The following is a 24,135-nucleotide window of genomic DNA, read 5'->3' as shown; positions in this document are numbered from 1 at the left end:
GGTGGTGATGGTGGAGGGCACTTGAGGGGAAGAGCACTGGGTGTTGTATGGAAAACAATTTGACAATAAAATATTATGGAGGAAAAAAAAAAGAGAGAGAGAGAGAGACTGCAAGCCAGGGAGGGGCAGAAAGAGAGGGAGACACAGAATCAAAAGCAAGTTCCAGGCTCTGAACTGTCAGCACTCGAACCCATGAACTATGAGATCATGACCTGAGCCAAAGTCAGACACTTAACGACTGAGCCACCCAGTCACCCCTGAACAAATGTACATGTTTTAAGATAAAATAAAATATTAGAGTTTAAGGGTGACTACCTTAAATCATTTTGGCTCAAGAGTATAGGAATAAAATTAACTAAGGTTATACATTTAAAGCTTATTAAATAGTTTTCTATTTGATTCAAGTAATATAAAATTTTCAAACTATCTCTAACTATCAGCAGTTTTACTCTGCATATGAGATGACATGGATTTTGGTCTACTTGGAATATTTCACTTATCATTTTCTGGAAAACTTCTAAAAGTTTAATGTACTTGTTTTTCTTATCATAAGCAACCCCAGAAGTATGTTGTCTCTATTGTAAGGAGAAAAACAAAACATTTTTTCATCATCCTGATCATTTCTTTAATTATTTCTTGTCTGTAAATTAGGAGGGCTTTCATGGGAGCTATTAATAAGAAATAGACCCCAAATTAAGGAAGGGGTAGTAATGCTTCTTTCAGGTAAGCCTAGATTACATATATTCATTGATCCCTTCTATTTTATACTGACTGAATTTCTAAAATTTTACTTGCCTGGTTATCTCCCAACTGAAAGTTTACTTGGGGTAAGAACTTTACTTTTCTTCTTTCCATGTGAGAAGTTTTAAAGATGAGGAAGACATGTTTGGCAAAGGTACATAAGAAAGACAATTAGAGGGAGAAGAGGCATGCATTAACACCTTGGAAACCATAAAGAAAAAGTTATATATAAGAATGAGAAATAGATGGACTAGCCCAGAGAAAATTGAATAAGCTGAAACAAGGGACACTTAGATGGCATGCCAGCTGACAAAGAAATATGAAACCAAAGAGGTATTGATCCTGAGACACGGCTCACTGGATCACACTACAGCCTGTTTACACTTAGAGTGATGAGAATATTTCCAACTTCAGCTTAGAGAGAGCTTGTGAAATTTAAATCCTTTGCATCTCTATTAACCGACTCTCTCTTCATATTTTTAATAAAAGCTAGATTAATAAATTGGACTAAATATGATACAGTATAAATATTTTAACATTGAAATATTATTTTTAAAAATCTCAAAATAATCAGCCAGGAAAATCAATTATATGCTGCAAATAATACTAATATACAAAAACTAGTATTTAGAAGACAGGTAAATGGTACCTTCATTATTTAGGTAAGGCAATTTTGTAAGAAGCAGCCATCACTCACTGTAATGCTTCTAAAAAATGACAGGGACACACATGGTTTTTTCCTAAGGGAAACTTGTCTTTGGTTTCACCTCTGAGCTAATGGAAATGAATCTCTCTACATACCCGTATCATCAGTATGGCTTTTTGTTCAAATTTGGTGAAATAATCTATTATTAAATTGATTTTTTTTCAAATGCTATTTCAACTTGGGAAATTTTAGTAGCTCACTGTATGTGCGTGTAAGAATCTAGGTGTTGAAGAGGAAAGGAAACAAGGGACACTTAGATGGTTTGCTAGCTGACAAAGAAATCTGAAACCAATATTTTCAACTCCTGAGTTTTTACTGTTTACTTAGTGGACTGGATACAAATATACCCCAAGATTGCTAAAATCAAATGAATTGAGCTAATCAGTATTAGACTTGAAGGGTAAAACTAAATACTACCTGGCATTTATAAACTGCATATGTGTAGGTTTTAGGGGTTATATTCTTAAAACTCCCATTTATCAGCAGAGTAAGCTGATCCAACCTAGAGCTGTGAACAGAGTATGAATAAAACAAATTTCCTGTTGAAGTTCCAAATTAAAAGGCCAGCAATGAACCTAAGCTTTGCAACTTAATGCCCTTGTTCTAAGTAAATACTTAAATCCTACCAAGAATATTCAAGAATCAGGGGCACCTGCGTGGCCCAGTAGGTTAAGTGTCTGACTTCAGCTCAGGTCATGATCTCATGGTTTATGGGTTCGAGCCCCACATCGTGCTCTGTGCTGACAGCTCAGAGCTTAGAGCCTGCTTCAGATTCTGTGTCTCCCTCTCTCATTCTGCCCCTCCTCCACTCATGCTCTGTTTCTCTCTGTATCAGTAATAAATAAACATTTAAAAAAATTTTAAAGAAATATTCAAGAATCTCTGTGAATTCAAGATCTTAGTGGAAAAAGGGTAGGATAAGGGGTTGAATGATTTGTAGCTTTTGCCAGTTTCCTAGGCATATACACGCCCACCATGGTCAAGTTCAAGCTACCAACATGAATTCACAGATGTGGAATTGAGTAGGAATGCACAAAACCAGCTCTTGTGCGTCCCTGCTAGCCTTCGCTGGCACACCCTTGAAGCTTCTTACCATGGTGTTCAAATAGATTAAAGCCAGATGTCAGGTCAAAAAACACAGCATTTCTGGATACAAATTTCAATTTGTGTAATTGTGATAGTCATTATGTGAATGTTTTTACTGGGTAAAGAAACGAGGGTATTCTGGCCGTCTGTACTTTTACAGATGCTACCGGAAGACCATGAAATCTGTGGGATGTGCTGTAGGTGCCAGTGCACATGAATTGGATAGTGTAGTCAGAAGTAAAATCACAGTTTTTAGAATATCTGTGATACCTCATGACAGCTGGTTGGATGTTCCCTTGACGACTGCTCTGGCTAATCAAGGGTGTAAATGAAGTTCCTGCTCCAGCAGTCCTCAGGAATCGTTGCAGATTCTTTCTTTAATATCAGTGCTTTACAGGATAATGCCTCGGTTTTCTCAGTGACTTATTATTCAGGATATTGGGTCTATCTGTCAGTCAGAAGAAAGGCTAAATAAAATAACCTAAAGCCAATGACCGTCCCATGACAGGCATCTAGAGACAGGAAGTTCTCGTAACAATCACCTAGCAGACGGAGGTCAGGCAGCATTCCTTGTATACAGTTTGTGTGGCCAGCCTGGCCAACTCTTAGGTGCTCTAAATAAAAAGGCATGCTTCAAGGTGCTTTTTGATGTGTTTACGTTGCTTTTATTCGGCAAAGGGCCTAACAGTGATTTTTGTGTCTGATCTTTTTTTACACTCATTTAACATATAGACTGTGCTGAGTCACAGTGACAACCTCAAGCAGTATGGCTGTGTTGATAGGGCTGTATGAAACCTTCATGCTCATGAACATCATCTTCTTAAATTTGCCCACACAGCCATGACAATCACATTAGACACATGACTGGTAAGGAAAGCTGTATGTCTCTGGACAGTTTCATCCATACTGCCTGATATATAATCTTTTAAATATATTTTCCTCTGTTTTCCTGTTGCAAACAGGGAGCTAAAACAATCACACTGTCAATTAGATCCTGTCTGTGGGGACCAGACGCCTTTCAGGGCCTCCCATCTCTGCCACGTACCTTTACTGCCATCTGCTGACATGAGTCTCCTATTTCAGCTAGTCATATACAGAGCTAACTCTCCCAAGTCCTGGGAAACTCTGGGCTGAATATGAAGATCATAACTGCTAACAACTGAGGTTAAGCTCTCTCAGTACTAAGTCGAGCCTGAAAGAGTTTTCTGATGAAAGTTCCAAGCTGAAGCTTAATGTGAATGCTATCCATTCCTTTCAGAATAATACTTAGCATTTGATAAACATTAAGGCTGGTTATTTTTGATCAGAATAGTTATTATACTACAGATTCATTCAACTGCTATCTATATTAAGAGTTATCCATATAGAGAACTTGTCTTTACATTCATTTTTAAAGTCTAATTTAGGTAAATAAAGAAATAAACCTACTAGCAAAGTTAAAATGTAAAATAGACAAGCTAGCATCATTGCTGGTTAATAGGCAAACCTAGTGAGTGATAAGAGAAAAGAACGTATTTTGCATTTGTGGAAGGATTCAGAATGCCATCTACTTTGTAATTCCCTAGAAGCAGTCGATGCTGTTCAGTTATGTTACTTTTATATCATGGCTTAAAATGCTATAGCTACAACAATTACGCATGAGCTATGTTTTGTGAGCCTTCAGCATAGCACTACATTGGCCTTTTAAAGCATTTAATTTCATTATGGTATAATGCCAGTGACTCATATAACTCCCAGATTTGACAGCTCACACATAGGTACCTTAGAGAAGGAAAAAAGCTATACTTCCTATTTCTCTCAGGAAGAAAAATAAACCACTTTTCTTATGTGCTTTTGAAATCTGCCACTTGAAAAAATGTGAGATAGATGCATTGAAATGTGAAAACATTCTCTCCCTCCCTCCCTCCCTCCCTCCCTCTCCTCTCTTCTCTTCTCTTCTCTTCTCTTCTCTTCTCTTCTCTTCTCCTCTCCTCTCTCTCTCTCTCTCTCTCTCTCTCTCTCTCTCTCTCACACACACACACACACACACACACACATACACCCTGAGATGGAAAGAGCCAAAGAAATTAGTCCTTCCAAATTTAAAAGCTTGCAAAAGTATAAAAACACCTTCCAATTGGCTGGTTTAATTTTCCTTCATTCTGCCTCTCACAGATTAAAGATAACTTTCTATTTACATGGCTCTTCAAAGGTTAGGACTCAGAACACCCCCTCACTGAAATGGAGCCTGCACAGCACATTATCAGAACACATGGCAACACTGAGAACGGAACCAAGGAAATCAGCAAGTGGAACATGAACCACTCTAGAGAAAATCACTTTTATGAATATGTCTAACAAAAACTTTAAGTATTTCTGGGGTGCTTGAAAACATTAATTAAGGAATAACTCCTCTTAAAGGAGAATCTATAAAGGAAAAGCAGGCATAAATTAAACAAAAATTATGAAAAAACTCAAAATCCTGAGGAATGAAAGATTATATTCTTTGGAATGTAAAACTCAATAAAATAAACTCAAACAGAATGAATGGTCCTGGAGACTGCTGAAGAAAAAATTGGTGCCTAGAATGAATACAGGGCAGAGAAATCAAGGAAGTATTTTAAAGAGGTGAAAGTAGGATTAAGAAATCTAGAGAGCAGTTTAATAGGCTTCTGAAAAATGTCTAACATCAGCTCTTGAAGAAGAGATTTCAGAGGCTGCCAGAAAGCAACACAGTTGACCCTTGAACAACATGGGTCTCAACTGCATGGGTCCACTTATATGAAGATAATTGTTAATGAATACAGTACCATAGTGTTATTTCCTCTTCCTTATGATTTTCTTATAACATTTTCTTTTCTCTAGCTCACTTTATTGTAAGAATACAATATATAACACATATAACCTATAAAAGGGCCTATGTTCATTGGCCCTTTATGTTATCAGTAAGACTTTTGGTCAACAGAAAGCTATTGGTTAAGTTTCAAAAGTTACATGTGAATTTTCAACTGTGCAGGGCAGGGGCGGTCACCCCTAACCCTATGTTGTTGAAAGGTCAACATACCTAGCAAGAAGATAGTTTACCTGGAAAACAAGCATGAAATCTAGGAAGACAAAAATGTCAATAAATTATTTTTATTTTTTTAATAAATAAAAACTGAATTTGTTTCTTATAAAACTAAATTTTTCCTTTAAGATTATTTTTCTTCTAAAATTATTGTATGTTCTATGTCCAAAATATGGAAAATACAAATAAGCAAAAGAGACAAATTAACAATCATCCTCATTCTCAGCATGCACAGATAGCCACTATTAATATTAACAAAATAGAGCTGTATTATCTCTATGCATATTTTTTATAAAAATGGTATATCACTCAAATTGTCTTTATCTCTTTTTCTATTCTATACAAATATTTTTCTATGCTCTTAGTTAATATTCTATAACTCCTGTTTAAGAGCTGCTTCTTATCCAATTATATGAAAGTACTTGATTGAACTATGCATTCTCCATCATTTACATTTGTACAACGCTTTCCTTGGTTTTGGATCCTCTGAACTTCCACTTTGAGCAAGCTCTTCTAAAAATTTAAATATGAATTATCTTTCCAAATCAGAAGTTTCTGCCAAATTGTTTAGTCTATGTAAAGACTATAAATATAAAGAACAAGAATGTTAAGGACACTGGGGGAAAAAAATGTTTCATCAAATTTTAGTTTTTAAGATGATGCAACCTGAGTATTTGATTTTGAATCCCATTACAGGCAATATTAGTAGAAGTAGATGAACACTTCATCTTGACTGTGTAATTTATTTTCAGAAAAATCTCTTTAGAGATCCCTGTCTAGTCAGCAAATAATTGCTTTAACTTTGGATTTTAATATTAGCACTGAATGATTTATGTACATTAAATAATGTGATTCTCACTAACCATTTATGAACCAAGAATGATTATCTCCCTTCTGTGGATAATCACACTTTAGGGAAGAAAGGTTAAGTGGTTTCCCTAGGATCACTCAGCCAGTCAATGGATTATCTCAAAATATGATCCTTAAGTCTTTAAATCATTAGACTTGGCTGGCCTCAGCAATACTTGAGAGGCATACGGGATATGTACGCCTCAAATGATTTATGTGGCATAATGTCTGAATTTGTTTATAGAGCATTTTTCTTTGCTTATCGTAAGTTTGGTCTATAAGCAAAAACGAGATATTATAAAAATGAACATGAGAAGAATCTACATGTAGAAAAATCTCTGGTGGAATTAGAGCATCAGTTTCCAAAATAGTGCATAAACCAAGCAGACAGGTAGAATCAACCACTTAGTGAAAGGGTCAGGGGAAGAAAAGGAGGTAACAGAAAGCAAAATAGGATAGAGTAGCTTCCTTCTATGCCAGTAAGGTTCATGGTTAGATTTCAACAAGTTCTAAATGAAATTTTAAAAAAGAGATCTTACTATTTCTTAATAAGGACATGTGCATACCCTGAGAACAGTTTCCTGCATCTCCAGTATGAAGCATCTGTCCAGGTCCACCTGCCCGTATCAATTATAATGACAAGTGTGCTTCACAGATCACTACAATTTACAGTTCACACAAATGGGACACTGTAGAGGTTATTCAGAGAATTTAAACACTGTCAACTGTGATCTGATCAGAATTGGAAGTGACCTTGGTAAACTGGAGCAGAGGCCAAAAAACTAGTGTGATAATGTATTAAGGGGCCATACCAGATTTGTATTTCCCGGTAAGGGGGAAGAGGACACCAACTTGACCACTATTCCTTTTTGGATCACGGGAGGGTTGACAGAGGAAGGGACGTTCCGGTTTTCTTTTTCCTTTCAGCTTAGACCCCAAAGTTCATTTTAAGAAAAATATTGATAAATAATTTAATGATTTTTAATAAAACTGACTTTTTCTTTTAAAAGTAGAAGTACCAACTGATCCTGATTTATGAGATATTTGCCTGGTTTTAGCACAGAGAACCCTGCATCCTGGAAAACATCTCAGTCATATGCAACTGGGACAGTTGGTCAAAACTGAAAATAAAAATTAGATGTGTTCATTGTCCAAAATTTAGAAAATACAAAAAAGCAAGTGAGCATTAAAACCATACTTTCAGTATGTAGAAATAGCCACTATTAATATTAGTAAATGAATTTCTGATATCTCTATGGAATAGACTTCATGACAATACAAGTTACTATTATTACATGTGGCAAGTGACAGGGTAATATCATTTGAATTGTCTTTTAAAGTTCTATTTCATTTTCTTCCAAGTACTTTAGTATGTGTACCTTTTTATCTGATTCCATCACTGTATATTGTGTATTGGTCATTTCTGCTATTCATTCTGCAAATTCCCTTCACCTCATACTTGCCTTTATCTCTGAGACACACTACCAGCCAGCACATTAGCAGCATGCTTTCTGAGTTCTGATAACTGTATCGCAGTGTAATCTCACTGCTCAAGGGTATGCAGCCTTTCATTTCTTATTCCATTTCTATTTCCTCTGGAGGCCAGGGAGGGGAAATTTCTACCTAGGCAGGTTTGCATCATTTAACATTGCTATTACTTGTCCAACAGTCTCCTATTTGAGTGAGACCATATGTCGACCACTGTTAGCACTTAAAATGTATTATTACCTACTTAACACAGAAAGCTCTTTTGGTTTTGGGGGGGGTGACTTTCTGAAAGCGTTTCAATCCTGATTTAGAGACAGAAAGAGAGAAGGAAAATAAAATTTCAGTGTTCGAAAAGAAATATATCTATCCTAAAATGTTCACACTTGGTTGAGGCCGTATTTCAGGATTATTATGATCCAGAAAGTACCTCTCTTCATTGAAGAAGTACTTGCCATCCATGTGCGAAGTTACCCTGTTCTTGCTAGTAACACATACAATAATGGCCTCTTCTGTTTTGTTTCAGCCTCACAATCCCTGTGGGCAGCTCTCAGAGTGTGTGCATGATTGAAGTGACTGCAGACGGAAAGCCTCCAATATTGAAGAAAGCCATAAAGATATCCCATGTACCTCAGGTAGTTATGCAAATATCCAGTTCCAGACATTACGAAATGTGCCCTCAATATTTCAAATAAATACTTATTTTTTAAGTTACTAAATACAAATTGTATTTCTTGATTGAACAGGTTCCTTGTAAAAGCTCTTAACAAAACACCAGAATAGTCATCCCTGATACTTTAGGTATAATTAAATATATTTCATAACTGCCTGTCGCTATAAAAGTTCTATTAAATTTAACAAGAAATTGATTTTCCTCTCACACTTTGCATATAATATATTACACTTGATAAAAACCAAAGCAAGAAAGATTAGCAAGATACAAAACAGTGCTTAAAAAACACATTTTTATAGGCTGTGGTGCTTGTACTAAAAAGCCCCTTCTCAGAGAATTTTTCTTAGAACCACTGGATGAAGCAAAATTGAGAGAAGAGAGGACGGATGGTTGTCCTCACAGAGACCAGGCAATTTGCTGAATTCTTCTAATGTTAATGATGTGGTTGGTTACATGCTTCTTAGTATGAATTTATGGAAATACATTTAAGATAAAGAATTCCTGGTTCATTTGATCATCATGGAGAGTTAATCTGTATAATTAGAGCTCTAAAGTGCTAATTTCGGGGCACACTAAAGATGGCAGTGTGAAGGGCCCTAATGAATTGGAAATTTCATTTTATTTTCATTTTTCCTATGTAGTTGTTTTCTTGTATTGAGTGTATACAAGCATCCTAAAGAAGCTAACATTTGCATAAGCACATTACATTTTCCAAATTATGGCTATATATTTTATCTCATCAGATCTTCACAAGAACACTCTAAAGTATCTTATAGATAGTATCTCATAAAACTGAGTGTCAGATGTCCAAAATGTCATGGTGATAAGGAAAGAGACTTGATCCCAGATTTTCTGATTCCCATGCTTTTTTTTAGTTCCTTTATAATCCACTTAATTTTCTGCAACAGATGCAAAACTGTCTAGTGGATTATTATGGTAAGAATAAAATTGGTTTTGTTTTGACAAAAAAAAAAGAGACAAACAAACAAAAAAAGAAAAACACGGACTCTTAAATACAAAGAACAAACTGGAGGTTGCCAGAGGGGAGGCAGGTGAGTGAATGGGTGAAATAGATAAAGGGGATTAGGAGCACACTTTTCATGATGAGCTGTGACTAGTGTGTAGGATTACTGGATCATTACTTTTTATTTTTTTTAATGTTTTTAGTTATTTTTGAGAGAGAGTGAGAGACAGAGCACAAGCCGGGAAGAGGCAGAGAGAGAGACACACACACAGAATCCGAAGCAGGCTTCAGGCTCTGAGCCGTCAGCACAGAGCCCAATGTGGGGCTCCAAACCATCAATCATGAGATCACGACCTGAGCCAAAGTGGGCCACTTAACCAACAGAGCCACCAACGCGCTCCATCTTTTCAATAAATTCTCATTAGTGGAATTGCTGGATCATATAATACTTCCATTTTTAACTTTTTGAGGAACCTCCATGCTGTGGTATATAACAAGTGCACAATTTTACATTCCTACCAACAGTGCACAAAAATTCCAGTTTCTTCATATCTTTGTCAACAACAACATTGTTATTTTTTTTTATAATGACTACCCTAACAGATGTGAGGTGGTATTTAATTATGATTTTGATTTGCACTTCTTTGAAGAGTAGTGATGTTAAACGTCTTCATTATATGTCTTTTGGTTATTTATATGTCTTTGAAGAAATGTCTATTCTAGTTCTGTGCCAGTTTTTTAATCACTTTATTTGTTTTTGTTTTTGAGGCATAGGATTTTCTTATATGTTTTTCATATTAACCCTGTATCAGCTATGTGATTTGCAAGTATTTCTCCCATTCTGTAGATTTCCTTTTCATTTTATGCATTGTTTCCTCTGCTGTGCAGAAGCCTTTTCACTTGACATAGCCCCCTTGTCTATTTTTGTTTTTGTTGCTTGTGGTTTTGGTGCTATATCCAAGAAATCATTTGTCTACAGTGTTGTTCAGTTCCTCTGTTTCCTTATTATCTTCCCTCTGGATGTTCTAGTCATTATTGAAAGTGGGATATTAAAATCTCATATTATCATTGCACTGCTGTCTATTTCTCTCTTTGGTTTTGTCAGTGTTTGCTTCATGTATTTGAGTGTTCTGATGTTTAATGCATATACACTAATAATTGTTATATCTTCCTGGTCAGTTGACCCTGCTAATCATTATAAAATTGTCATTTGTCTCTTATGACCACAGTTGCCTTGTCTATTTTGTCTGAATAACTATAGCCATTTCTTCTCTTTTTTGGTTACCATTTGCATGGAGTATCTCTTTTCATTCTTTCACTTTCGGCCTATATGTGTACTTAAATCAAGAGTGAGTCTCTTATAGACAGTATAGTTAGATCTTGTTTTTTATCTTTTTTTATCCACTCAGTCACTTTATGTTTTTCAATTGGGAGTTTGCTCCATTTAAATTTAATTATTGATAAGTAAGTGGGAAATTGCTATTTCCATTAATTGTTTTCTTATAGCTCTTTTGTCCCTGGTTTTCTCTCTTGCTCTCTTCCTTTGTGTTTCGTTGATTTGTGTGTGTGTGTGTGTGTGTGTGAACCATACTTTGATGCCTTTCTCATTTTCTGTTTTGTATCTTATATGTATGTCTTTGTGGTTATCGTAGGGCTTACTTAGAACATCTTACAATTATAATAATCTATTTAAAGCTGATAGATCTTAACTTCAGTTGCTTAATCTTCAAGCACTAATCTATATATACACCCTTCCTAAAAAGCTTTATATTTTCACATGCTTTCATGTTGCTTTTTAGTACCCTTTCAACCTGAAGGACTCCCTTTAGCATTTCTTGTAAGGTAGATCTAGTCATGATAAGCTTCCTCAGCTTTTGTTTATCTGGTCATTTTCTTTAACTTTATTTTAGAGAGGGGGGCAGAGGACAGGGGCAGAGAGGCAGAGAGAGAGAGAGAAAGAATCTTGAGCAGGCTCCATGCTCAGCATGGAGCTAGATGTGGGGTTTGATCCCACAAAGCTGAAATCAAGAACTGGACATGCAGCCAAATGAGGCACCCAGGTGCCCCTCTCCTTCATTTTTAAAGGGAAGTTTTGCCAGATATAGTGTTCTTGTTTGGCAGTTTGGGGCAGGGGGAGAGGGGTGAGCACTTTGTATAAATCATCCCACTCCCTCTGGCCTTATGGGTTTCTGGTATTGAATCCTTTGATAATCCTATGGGCCTCCCTTTTTATGTAACAAGTCACGTTTTTTTTCTGCTTTCAGAATTCTGTCTTTGACTTTTGACAATTTGAATATGTGTCTTGGTGTGGACTTCTTTGAGTTCTTTCTTATAGTAGTTTGTGGGCTTTTTAAATCTGGATGTCCATTTTCTCCCCTAGATTTGAAAAATTTTCAATATCTTTTTATATTTTTTAATTCAACTATAAAGTTTTGTCTTCATTCCAATTAAAAGAATCAAGTAAGAAAAATGCTTGAATAAGTAAAGTTAAAATTCTCATATTTATTAGCAGTCATTATATCTTCAAGTAAGTATTCTGCCCCTTGCTGTCTTCTCCTTCTGAGACTCCCATAATGCACTTATTGATTCATTCGATAGTGTCTTATAAGACCATTAGGCTTTCCTCACTCTTTTTCAATCTTTTTTCCTTTTGCTCCTCTAACTGTGTAATTTCAAAGAAATTTACCTTTGAGTTTGTTGATTCTTTCTTCTGCTTCGTCAAGTCTTTTGATGAAACCCTTCTAGTAATTTTTTCAGTTTAGTTTTGTACCTTTAGCTCCAAAATTTCCACTTGATTCTTTACTAAACTTTCTCTTTGTTGATATTCCCCTTTTCTTCATGCTTCATTTTCTGGAGCTCATTGACTGTTATTTTTCATTCTTTCTCAAATACTTCCATTTCTTAAGAGTTGGTTGCTAGAGATTTAATTTATTCCTTTGATTTTTTTTCCCATTTCTTCCTATACATTGTAGAATTCATGATGAGATCTTCACTTTAGGAAAAAAACAGACATCTCTCCCAGTCTTAATGGACTGGCTTTGTATAGGAAAAGACCTTCACCAATCCACCTGAGAGTCTGGGAACCTCTCAAACCTGTGAATATATCTTCTCTGGGCTCATGTGTGTAAATTCTCTATTATAGGAATTTGCCTGTTTTCCATTTTCAGACACTCATAGTGTTTTACTGCCTCTGGTGTCTGTCTGCAGGACCACAGGTTCTCTGGACCTACCACAAGCCACCCCGTTCCCTTTGTTCTCTGCAGCCCCAGAGGTTCTAGAGTACATGGGTCATGTCAGAGCTCCAAGTCAGACAGAATAGAAACCAGTCATTCAAGAAGCCCATAGAAAAGTCAGAGTGTTAGAAGCATGCCCCACTCTTCTTTACCTTGCCCCCCTGCTCTGGCCCCAGTAAGAGGACACCAAATTGTATCAACCTCAGTCTATTGTATCAGTGGTCCTCTGGAGCAACACACCATCCAACCCTCTTTTGTTTTCAGTGATGGCTAGGCATCTACAGTATGCCAAGTCCAATCAAGATTCCAAGACAGGGGAGACAAACTCAATTTTCACTCAGCCTCCTGAAAAGACATTATTTTGGGTGTGCACTCCAACTCTTTCCATTGCTAGGGAGAAGTCAGGATTTACAGGGGTTTTGCCCACCCTTTTCACTGTCTGCAGTGAGTGAATTCACGCTAATCTAAACCTTTGCCTTTGATCTCAGTAGCCCCAAACCTGGCACACTTTCTTATCAGTACTTAGATTCAGACAAGACAGACACGAGTCCTTTGGAAAGACCCTGAAAAGTCTGCACATAGTATATATGTTTCATTCTTCTATTTCCCTCCCCAGAGAGAAACTACAGGCTGAATGTTTTCTTCCAGTTATGCCTCAATGAGTCTGGGGGAGAGCTTTGCCACAGATTTTCCTGTCATCCTCAATAACAATTGGTTTCATTGTCACCTCAGGTACAAATGCTTCTTAACTCAGTCTACTCACTTCTCACAAAAGGATTTGGTCTGTGTATTGTTGTTAAGTTGATGTCTCCCTAGGGAAGGAATAGCTTGAGCTTTATTTTCTTCCATCTTGCTGATCTGTTTTCTGTATTTTCTAAATATTTCATTTCATTATGATTTCATTCCCAAGATTACATTGAATTTCCTTTTAGACAAGAATAATTCCATATCCTTGTTTGTTTGGGATTTTTTATTTTTTTGTATTTCCACTTTCCTATATCACTGTGCTTGTAGGGTAGCAACTCAGTTCATTGATGCCTTCACTGAAGTTTAGTTCCTTCTTTGACAAAGAGAAGATACTATTTTGAGAACATTCTCTAGTCTAGAAAGCCTTAAGAATCAAAGATTTAACTGGGAAGTGTGGGACCAATGAGGATTTCATTCCTATTTATCAAATTAAAAAAAAAAAACTCCTTGCTAAGCTACTTGACATTAATCTCATAAGAAATTGAAGAACTTCCATATAGGCACTGTTTGGCATTTTGTGCTATATATTGCCAGAGTCCAGCTCCAGCAGGTCCAGGGTTCCCTGAAGGATGGACTATGTCAGCACCATGAGAGATGAGAGAGCCTCGAGTTTCTGATCAGCAGGCAGGCATCTCTGCACTGACCAGGGAGTCAGCTTTTATTTATGGTAAAAAAAAAAATGTATGGGGCCAACACAGAAATGGCATTTGCTTTAGACAATGATTTCTGATGACAAATTTCCTTGGTATGTAAAAATTTCCCAGAACATAGAATGGTAGAAGACTCATGTATAATCTTTATCAATAGTGATTGATGTAGGTGATTTAGGTGTTTATCATAAGGAAAAGAGAGGCATCTTTAGCATTCAAATACAAGACAATGTTTTTAGCATAGTAAAGGCAAAAGTTAGTTCTTTGTGAGCAGGGGTCAGTAGGCTGTTTTCTTGAGGGGATGTAAAACAGGTTTCTCAGGAAATGCAATACTTGCTCCCATAAACACAAAAGAAGAAGTTCCTACAGTAAGTTCCTTCACAAGGTGCAATCAGCATATTTTAGAATAAAGGGACTAGTCACTCATGATACCAATCAGCAAGGTGCCTTGAGGGGTTGGTGCTCAAAAAAATAATTGAGTGGGGGGTAGATATTGGTCTGACAGCCTCCATGCAAAACCTTCTTAACTTCACAAGTTTTCTCAACTTAGTAAGTTCAGAAATCGCTCCCAACAATATATGGCTCCCAATTAATATATGTTAAATATTGAAAGCTATATTAGAATTAAAACCACATTAATATTCCTTCTTGAGTGGTATCCAGTGAGGACCTCCTGTATTCTGAATCTAGCAAAACAGCAAGGTTGTAAGGCGGCATAAAGTAGAAGAGGCCTAAAAGATAAATAGGACTGTAAAGAAAAAAAAAAACAGGATTGAGTGTCATAAATCAGGTCATTTGTAAAAACTTACATTAAACCTTCTATTTGTAAGACACTACTGTGGACTCTGAGGGAGTCCTAAGATGACCATGTGGGAGGCCCTACCCCAAAAAAGATTAACGTCAATATAGAAGAGCCTGCACCGATTATTATACTATTAGGGGGAGGGGAGAGGGAGAGAGAGATCTAAGATAAATACTGGTTCTGCCTTTTGACCCCCTTTCATTTAATACCTCTAACGTTTAAAAAGTATAGAAAAAATATGTAAGAAATAATTTAAATAAATCCTTCTTCCCAAGCACCTTACCCAGCATCTCTTATCCCATTTCCAAGACTTGATGTTTCTGGTTTTGAATCTGCATATAATTCAGGTAATATTAAAAATAAAAATGTAGGAACAACATTCAAATAAAAGTTTATTTCAGTTATAAGTCATCATATGCTTGAATAAAGACAAGTATACTTCAATAGTTAATCTTAAGTAACAACTATGTTACAGTTACCTTCCTATTAACATAAAAGTTTTTTAACTTCAGACAGATTTGAGGCTGTAAAACAAAACTAAACATTGAATCAAGATATCATTACAGAAATGTATGTAGACTCCAAAGTCCAAATTTAAATTAAAACAGAATAAAGAAGAGATAAAGCAACTTCTTATCTATGTCCACCTCTATGGTTTTTAGAAGTTTGTTCCCTTTTGCCTGTCTTCTTATTTTATTCATACACATTATAAAAGGGCAGCTATATTCTTCGTTTAAAGAGAAAACTCTGAGAGGAAAGGGAATGCTCATTTCACTCTTGTCATTTGTGGAGTCCTTTTCCCTCAGTTGCCATTCATATTTTTCATTACCTTGATGATTCCTCCTTGATTATCCATGTCTGTTCTCTGTGGTTTTATCTTGTAAGATCATATCTTGATGTCAGACTCTATTCTCCATAGTCTGATTCACAAGAAGTTATTAGAAAAGACTTATTTTAAAGACCTGTCTCCTTAGAAATGATTATACACACAAAAGGCTGCTCCTGGATAATTAAGAGTCTGGGGATAGAGGAAGTCAACCATTTTAATGGTTATCTATGTTCAGTCAACGGCAGCAGCTTTTTTAGACATTTCAGGACTCCAACTAAGCTTGAGCCTCAGATCAGAAGAAATACAAGAGGCATCTACTTTCATTGTTTGGGTGTTTTTTAATGGTCTAATAAATCATAGAGAGCTCTATAGACTTTCCCTCAGATCTGCCTACTGCTGACAGAAGAGGAGGATATTCTTCCATCCTCTATCAGTTTTTTGCTAAAACAGCACACTTGTCAAAGCTGTGAGAGGTTTGCTCTTCCAGGTGTGTGATCAATACACAAAGATGTCAGAGATCCTCGATGAGAGAAGGTCATGGCCTTGGATTCACTGAGTCTGCAGATTCACGATAGATCCCAGATTGTAGTAGCAGTGAGTCACTTATCTTAAGGGATAAAAAGAGGTTTTGCTAAGTTTGTTAGAGTAGTTAATGTAAATGGACTTAGCATATGAAAAAGGACGTGAAAACAAACAAACATACTCCTGTACTGCGAGAGGGCTCTATTAATACACTTGAGTCTTCCACTATGCCCAAAGATAGTCATTCTCTGGGTGACCATGTATCTGGATCTTTTATAGAGTACACACACACAAAATTAAGAAATGTCTTTAGGAGCAGAACTCAAGTCACTAAAAAAGAACAAAAGCTCAAATAATAGAGTTAGTTTGATTATTACGGGTCACGGAGATGCTTTGATGTTCCTAGAACTGAACATGCTTCTGTTGTCTAAAAGTGCATTTGCATCAAACCAGAGCATATTAATGTAAACATTAGGTGACATTACTGAGCATTTCTCATTATCTCCTCCCCCGAGAGCCCTAACTTAATTATTTAGCTCTAGTTTTAGAATTCTTGCAATGACAGTTTTCCATTTTAATGTTATCTGTAATGTCAATTTGAATACTTTTCGGATATCAGTTTGGAGTGTCTGAATGTGTTCTGGGGATAAGGACATATGAGACAAACTGTACAAATGCTGCTACAGGCACCTTTCATATGCCAGCAGCCCTGACGATCAAAGTCTCATTCCCATTCCATCCAGAGTTCATGTGTAGCTCATAAATTCTTGTTTGGGGAAGCTACTTTTTATATGCATGTAAATGATGGGAATTCAATTTATATATGTTACCGAAGGGTGGGAAGAGAGATTAAGTAGCAGTTTATTGTGCCAGTGATGTTATCATTCTGGTCAGTGATTATAAGCTCCGTTTCCAAATAACGTTGAATTCTAAGCTACTCAGGGTTAGAACTTCCACAAATGAATTTTGGGGAAACACAGTTCAATCCCTAACTAACAATGGTTAAATAACAAGGCTCTGTTTTCCTTATCAGTTATTATTTGGTAATATTCACATTAAGATTCAAACACTTGAGTTCCAAAATACGTTTCAGAGTAATCAATCAGTAAGTTTTATTGAATGTCCTTTTTAAAAATTAAGATTTCATTATATACTGTGAGAGATACAAAGGAAATATAAAATAAGGACCTTTCCCTAAGGTAACTTATCTTGCCACCTAGTAGAAGTGACAAAACCAAGCAACAATTGCAACCTGTTTTACACAGAAAAATACATTGAAACATGCCTTACAGAACAAAGCATTCTAGGTCTTTCTCATACAATCTGACAACACCTGATAAGATTTTTTTTTGTTTTTATTTTTCCTATAGGTACATTTTGAATCAATGTTCCTTGGCCATATCCCACCAGATGTTAAGATCCATGAGAATGCAGGTCACATTTATGGGTTCAACGGCTGCATTCAAGAGCTTCAGGTAAACAACAAAGAATTCTTCATCATTGATGAAGCACTGCGTGGAAAGAATATTGAGAACTGCCGTGTCCCATGGTGTGCTCGTCATCTATGCCACAACAATGGCACCTGCACCAGGTTAGTTCTAGTCTCTTGATTTCCAACCTATATTTCTTGACTCCAAGTTCTTAAAACAGCAGCTCTATCATCTGGGTGGGAAGGTGGAAAGTCCTGGAACTTCCAAGTTTGTGTATATCATCTAGGTGTTTCACACATGTAGTGGATAGTTCTTGTTCAAAGACAGTTTTATACTGTGGCTCCATTGTCAAGAAATACTTGACCTCTGAAAACAACTAGGTAACTGGACCTGATTTTGTCGATCCAAATGGCCTGATTTCAGCAATATCAGATAGATTCAAGTATATTTTTACCAAGGTGTTCTGCTTTTGGAATATATAAATGACAGATTTTTATTCATTGATAATAGTTTTGATGCATTAATTTTTATTGAATTTTTTTGCTTCATCTTCAAAAAATATATACCTAGATCTCTAAGATTATATCTTAGAGATACTTATATCTGTTTCTTCTTTTTATTTGCAATCTGTATGTCAAGGAGGAAAAAGTCTATATACCTTTTTTCCCTTGAAATAAAGATTCATCCTGCTCTTATAAGCTTAAGAAGATTTTAATTAAAATTACTTTCTGCTCCACTAAAATGTCTTAAGTGAATCGACCCTGAGAGAGTCTCATTTGGACAGTGCAGAACATATTCCCAAATTTCTTTAATCCTCTGAGAAATCTTTATTTCAGGCTACAAATAATGACAGAGAGGATGGTAAAGCAAGTACAGATTATATTAATTCAAGTCAAGGAAAAATTGATCAAATCTCACAGAAAATATCTTAACTAATTCACTTCACTGTTTCAGAGGCGCAAACTATCAAATAGGTAATGACTTCACAAAAGTAAACATCTATATGTTATGCCTAGCATGGGAAAGAGAAAAATTTTTATCAAGAGTAGGATAGGAAATGGTAGGCAGCAATAGGTTCTGAAAATAATCACTGGAAAAGGAAATGAAAAATGAGAACCACAGGGCAAAGACAAGAACAGAGGAATGGACAAGTATGATAAAGTCAAGGTGATATAGTTACCAAACAATCATAGACTGATTTGAAGAAAAAGCATGGTTTAGTGGGAAAAGAGGATAGCAGCTCTCTGGTATCTAAACCCTTTGCTTCTGATTAACTCTGCCCAAGAGTGTGCCTTGATTTACACATTTGTAAAATAACAACAGCAATCAGGACCTAATTCATATAGGAAAAATATAACAGATAAAGTTTTAAAGGACTTGAAAGGGGTGAATTTTGAGTTTGAGTGAAGGTAAGTAACTTCCTTGGCCATGGAAGAATGGTTATTTTTCAGAAAGAAACAAAACTAAGGTCTTATTTAATCAGTATTCTGCTTTATAGTGAACCCACTAATAGCAATTATTTTTCAAAATATAATAATGCAAAAATCATCCAGTAAGATAACCTTCAGAATCCTGAAGGAAAATTAATTGTTGTGTAACTAAGTGAAATAAAAACAGGAAAAAAGCTTCTGCTACTGACTTTCTAAAGTCTGAAACACTGTGTCTTTCAACCTAAATTAAATATTGTCAATGAGGCTTTACCACTGATAGAATTATAAAAGTGACAAGAATTGTGTTTTCTCCATTTCTGTATATGACTCTAATACAGTCCTCATCATCCCTCGCCCAAGACAGCTTTCAGAATAGCAGAGCAATTTCAATAAGATATATCAATATTTAGCCTTTCTGGATTGAAGAGGAATAGACAGAGTAACCTGATAGAATTCATTTTTTGGTCTACAAGTTTATTTTACTCTCAAAGGAGTAGACCATCTATGTTTAGAATAAAACAATAGTTATTACATGGTCAAAAAGAAAGCTTTTTAAACTCAGCTTTTCTGTCTCAAAATATAAAGACACTAATTTTTAAATAGCATGTATTTATGTATAGCATGTATGCATGATGATGAAAATGCAAATAATTTGTCATCACAATTTAATTGTTCTAGTCCAGGAACTCTGATCTAAAATTTGGAAAATCCCTCCTAATCTTAAGAGAGAGAAAATTTTTGCAACACACACACACACACACACACACACACACACACACACACACTTGTGCACTCTAATCCACGTCTCCTGGGAATGATTTTTCCAACATGTAAAGACTAATAGTGGTTTAATAGGAGATAACCCTTAAAAAAGTATACTCTAAAGAAGAGAAGGATGGTAAGTGAAGAGACATTCAGTACTGTAGAGCTACACTTTGGGTTCATGAAATAAACCCTATGTATAGCTATTTGTAAACAAAATCATCACACATTTTAGTAGATTGGTTGATAAAATTCACTGTTAATAAGTGATCTTCCTCCATTGTCTATGAAGGTAACCTACTTACAAGAAGACAAATTTCATGTTGAAAAGTATTAAGAGGAGTAACACTTCAGCAGCTTTACCGAGCAAATGTCATTCTGCTTTGAGTACCATCACATGTTTCTGGACAGTAGCCAACCTTTTTTCATTTTGTTATAAATCTGTGCTAGAATTTTCAAACCCCTGTGGTTGCTCATTTCAGAGAAACCCAAATTGCGTGTAGTGAAATTCAGTTTAGGAAAGTGATACAGAAGGGTTATTCTGAGTATCCAAATCTCTATGGACTTTGAACAAGCTGTTTCCAAAAGGGCATACATAGGAAGGTTAGCAAATTAAACAGATAATATTTAAATCACTCTCTCCTTTCTATGCCAGATGTTTTTAAATAGGTTAAATAATAATTAAAAAGGAGCTCAGGTTTGGGAATATAACCTATATAACAAATGCACTAAGAACTCCTGTCACTGACATTATAATAAATAATTATTGAGACACAAGTTTTAGACTTAGTCTTAATTTTACCAGCTGCTAAGCCTATATGAATGTATTTTATCATGCACTGAAAGTCAATAATTCCCATATGTGAATGAAGGTACTGTCTGTGCCTCTAATTTTTCTCATAGCCTTTACCTATCACTAACCAATTCTACCCTCCATATGCTGGGGCAGAGGTCAGCAAACGTTTTTGTAAAGTTCCAAATAGCAAATATTTCAGACTTTGCATCACAGCTATTCAACTCTGCTATTGTAACTCTAAAGCAGCCTTTGACAACATATAAATGAATGTACATGGCTGTGTTCCAGTTAAACTTTATTCACAAAAATAGATGACTGGCAAGATGTGGCCCTAGGGCCATGGTTTGCAGACCACTGCACTAGGGTAACAGATGGATTAAATAGTTGTTTTATTCAATTCATTGACCAAGAAAGTTCAACTTAATTTAATTTTCAATGTTAAACAATGTTTACATAGATAGATAGATAGATGATAGATAGATAGATAGATAGATAGATAGATAGATAATAGATAGATAGATAGATAGATAGATAGATAGATAGATAGATAGATAGATAGATAGATGTGCCTGAGTGACACAGTCACTTGAACATTCAACTCTTGATTTTAGCTCAGGTAGTGATCTCACAGTTCCTGAGTCGAGTTCTGCATCAGGCTGTGTACTGACAGCATGGAGCCTGCTTGGGATTCTCTCTCCCCCTCTTTCTCTGCCTCTCCCCCACATGCTCATAGGTACTCTCTTTCTCTCTTTCAAAATAAATAAATAAACATGGTTTTGAAAGATAGATAGGTATTATAAGGTATTGACTCATCCAGTTATGGAGGCTAGGAAGTCCCACAATCTCTCAACCTCTGAGCTAGAAATTCAAGAAAGCCAGTGATAATATATGCCAGTCTGAGTCGGAAAGCTTGAAAACCATGAGTGTTGATGGCAGGAGACTGATGTCACAGCTCAATAGTCAGATAGAAAGCAAATTCTACTTTCCTCCACTTTTTTGTTGTGTTCAGATCCCCAAGGGATTGGATGATGCCTATCCAAGTTGGAAAGGGTCATCTGCTTTATTCAGTTCACCAATTCAAATACTGATTTCTTCTAGAAACACCCTCAGATATACACCCAGAAATAACGTTTAACCAAATAATGTATTTGGGCATCTGATAGCTCAGTCAGGTTGACACATAAAATTAACTAAAACAAGTAATCTCCAAAAAAAATTGTATTTCTTACCACTAGGGAACTTTCATTGTTCTCATTGTCCCATATGCTTAGGGGTAAAAATTGGTTCCCTTCATTCTTTTCTTTCAATCCACTTTTCTGTTTTCTTTCAATCCATGTTTTCTTATTTCATAGACATCTTTTTAACACTGTTTGATAAAAAGAACTTTTTTTGTGAGTTCTAGGTATTTAGTTTTCAAATCATTTAGCACTTCAAAATGAGGCAGGAGCTGTAAATTGAATTTGAAATTGCAGTAGTAACAACCATTAGAGTACAAAAGATTAGGGTAGCACATCTTAGCTTTTCTATCTTTTCTGTAATGAGTGGCAACACCCCCACAGAATGCTTGTCTTCATTGTCATTTCATAGTGTCATGTAGCTAGGCATCACCTGCTGAGATCTTGTAGTTATTACTCTATATCTAGGCCAGATTACCCCTAATCTAGCTCAGCAGTCTAGTTTTGTCTTCTGAATTACAAGGGAGAAAAAAGAGCCTATTTCAGATCAATCTCTCACCACACATTTAGACTAATAACATCTTCAAATATTTAGTCCTTCTTCTTAGTTGCTACACTTTCCTTCTGCAGTCAACATCCTTGAAACTGTACTCAGGATTTGTGTCTCGTGTCCTAGAGGACTAATGTGTATTTGGTTAGATTATTCTCAGCTGTAAAAGTTTGCCACTGAGCATCCAAGCATCTCCGTTTTAGGTAGCTTCTATTGCTAGAAATAAGGGGAAGAAAGAAAATACCCAACCAGGTTTCAAGTAAAAAATTAGAAGTATACGAGGTTTTCTCCATTTCTCTCATTGTGTTAGTTAATTGAGCATTTAAGACATTTTTCTGTTTATCCTTTCATTAAAAGCAGTTTAAACTTTAGGGGGGGCAAGTAAAAAAGTTTTAATTTTCTTTTGTCAGTGATGTCAAGCACTTTATGTATTCTTAATGGAATATCATGCAGGTTTCAGAGCTTTCTATTCGTGTTGACATATTAAAAGCACGACTCAGCCTATCTCAGCTTAAAACTTCCACCTTGGGTCTAGTTTGGTGGCTCCAGTCCCCTTCCCAATTGGATAGACCTGCAGTTCAAGAACTTGAATGGAGAAAGAATGTGATGTGTTCTTCGTGATGCCTTCCTATCCCTCTTCTGCTTCTAGTTTCTCCAAAATTAGGGCTGTCCTGGGGCAGAAGGGATTTGGTTGAAATAGATTCAGAGGTTTTCTTCTTAACTGGTGCCATTTTGGTTCTGCATGTGCTCCCTGCTACAGAAGCTCAGTGCCAGATCTTCTGATCCATGCATGTGTGAGTCTTCACCATGTCCTCCACAAGGGGCCACTCTGTGGTCCAGTTAGTTACCCAAGGGAGGAAAAGGTCTCTGGTTTTCTTCTCCCAGCCTTATGCTACAAACTCCTTACCTGCTGGTGTTCTTCCCCCAGTATAGAGCTGATTTACTCTGGAACTAATGAAGCTAAAACCCCCTCCCCCTTACTTGTCCTTCTAAGACCTGAGAGTTGCTAGGAATTGAGGTAGATTATTATTGTTCTCTTTCAGAGGGCAAACTAGCTTGCAATCAAGAATCATTTTCAAATAAACATTTCCTGTGAAGAGCCTAAAGAGATTTCAGAGAAAGAGGCCTGGATCTCCAGACTTCCTTATAAGTCATTAAGTTTCTTTTCTCATTGTAAATAAATATTCACTTTTATATACAGTTCTGTGCATGTACTTTTAAATCCTGTTTGTTATAAAGACCAGAGTCAAAGGTCCATTTTCAAAGAGTTGTAAACCTGACTTTCACACGAGTACGAAATGAGCATATGCCCAAGATTTAGTTATCTGATTAATGAAGGAATGAGTATGATGACTAAGGCTGCTTCCAAGAGAATTCAAGAGACTGAGGATGGAGAGTCACTGAGTGAATGCTAAAATAAGACTGCTAAGTTAGAGACAAAATGGTACAAGAGAACAAAATGTACTTTTGTGGTTTTCTTTCCTACCATTTTATGCTTGTTTGCTTCTCCATCGGACAAAAATCTACAAGTTAGTGTATAACTTCCAACTCTGTGCCTAATCAATAGTAATACTGAGCCAAAGAAAAGTGCAGTCTTCCAGAGGATTACATAATCTTTAATCAGGCCTGTTAGACAATACTCTAGTAGGATATTAAAAG

At 36.1% G+C, this 24,135-nt stretch overlaps 1 protein-coding gene across 1 annotated transcript in view; it reads left to right on the top strand.

The window, feature by feature from the left end:
* Window positions 1-24,135, top strand: part of EYS (eyes shut homolog) — a 1,499,666-nt gene that overhangs the window by 1,279,822 nt on the left and 195,709 nt on the right. The window contains exons 32-33 of the mRNA XM_029943180.1: window positions 8,440-8,548; window positions 17,704-17,924. Coding sequence (XP_029799040.1) covers window positions 8,440-8,548; window positions 17,704-17,924 — 330 coding nt within the window. The remainder of the gene's footprint in view (window positions 1-8,439; window positions 8,549-17,703; window positions 17,925-24,135) is intronic.

The sequence above is a fragment of the Suricata suricatta genome, chromosome 7, assembly GCF_006229205.1.
Source record: "Suricata suricatta isolate VVHF042 chromosome 7, meerkat_22Aug2017_6uvM2_HiC, whole genome shotgun sequence".
In the NCBI taxonomy this organism is placed as follows: domain Eukaryota; kingdom Metazoa; phylum Chordata; class Mammalia; order Carnivora; family Herpestidae; genus Suricata; species Suricata suricatta.
Note: the sequence above shows the minus strand (reverse complement) of the source record. Positions and strands in the feature narration are given on the sequence as shown.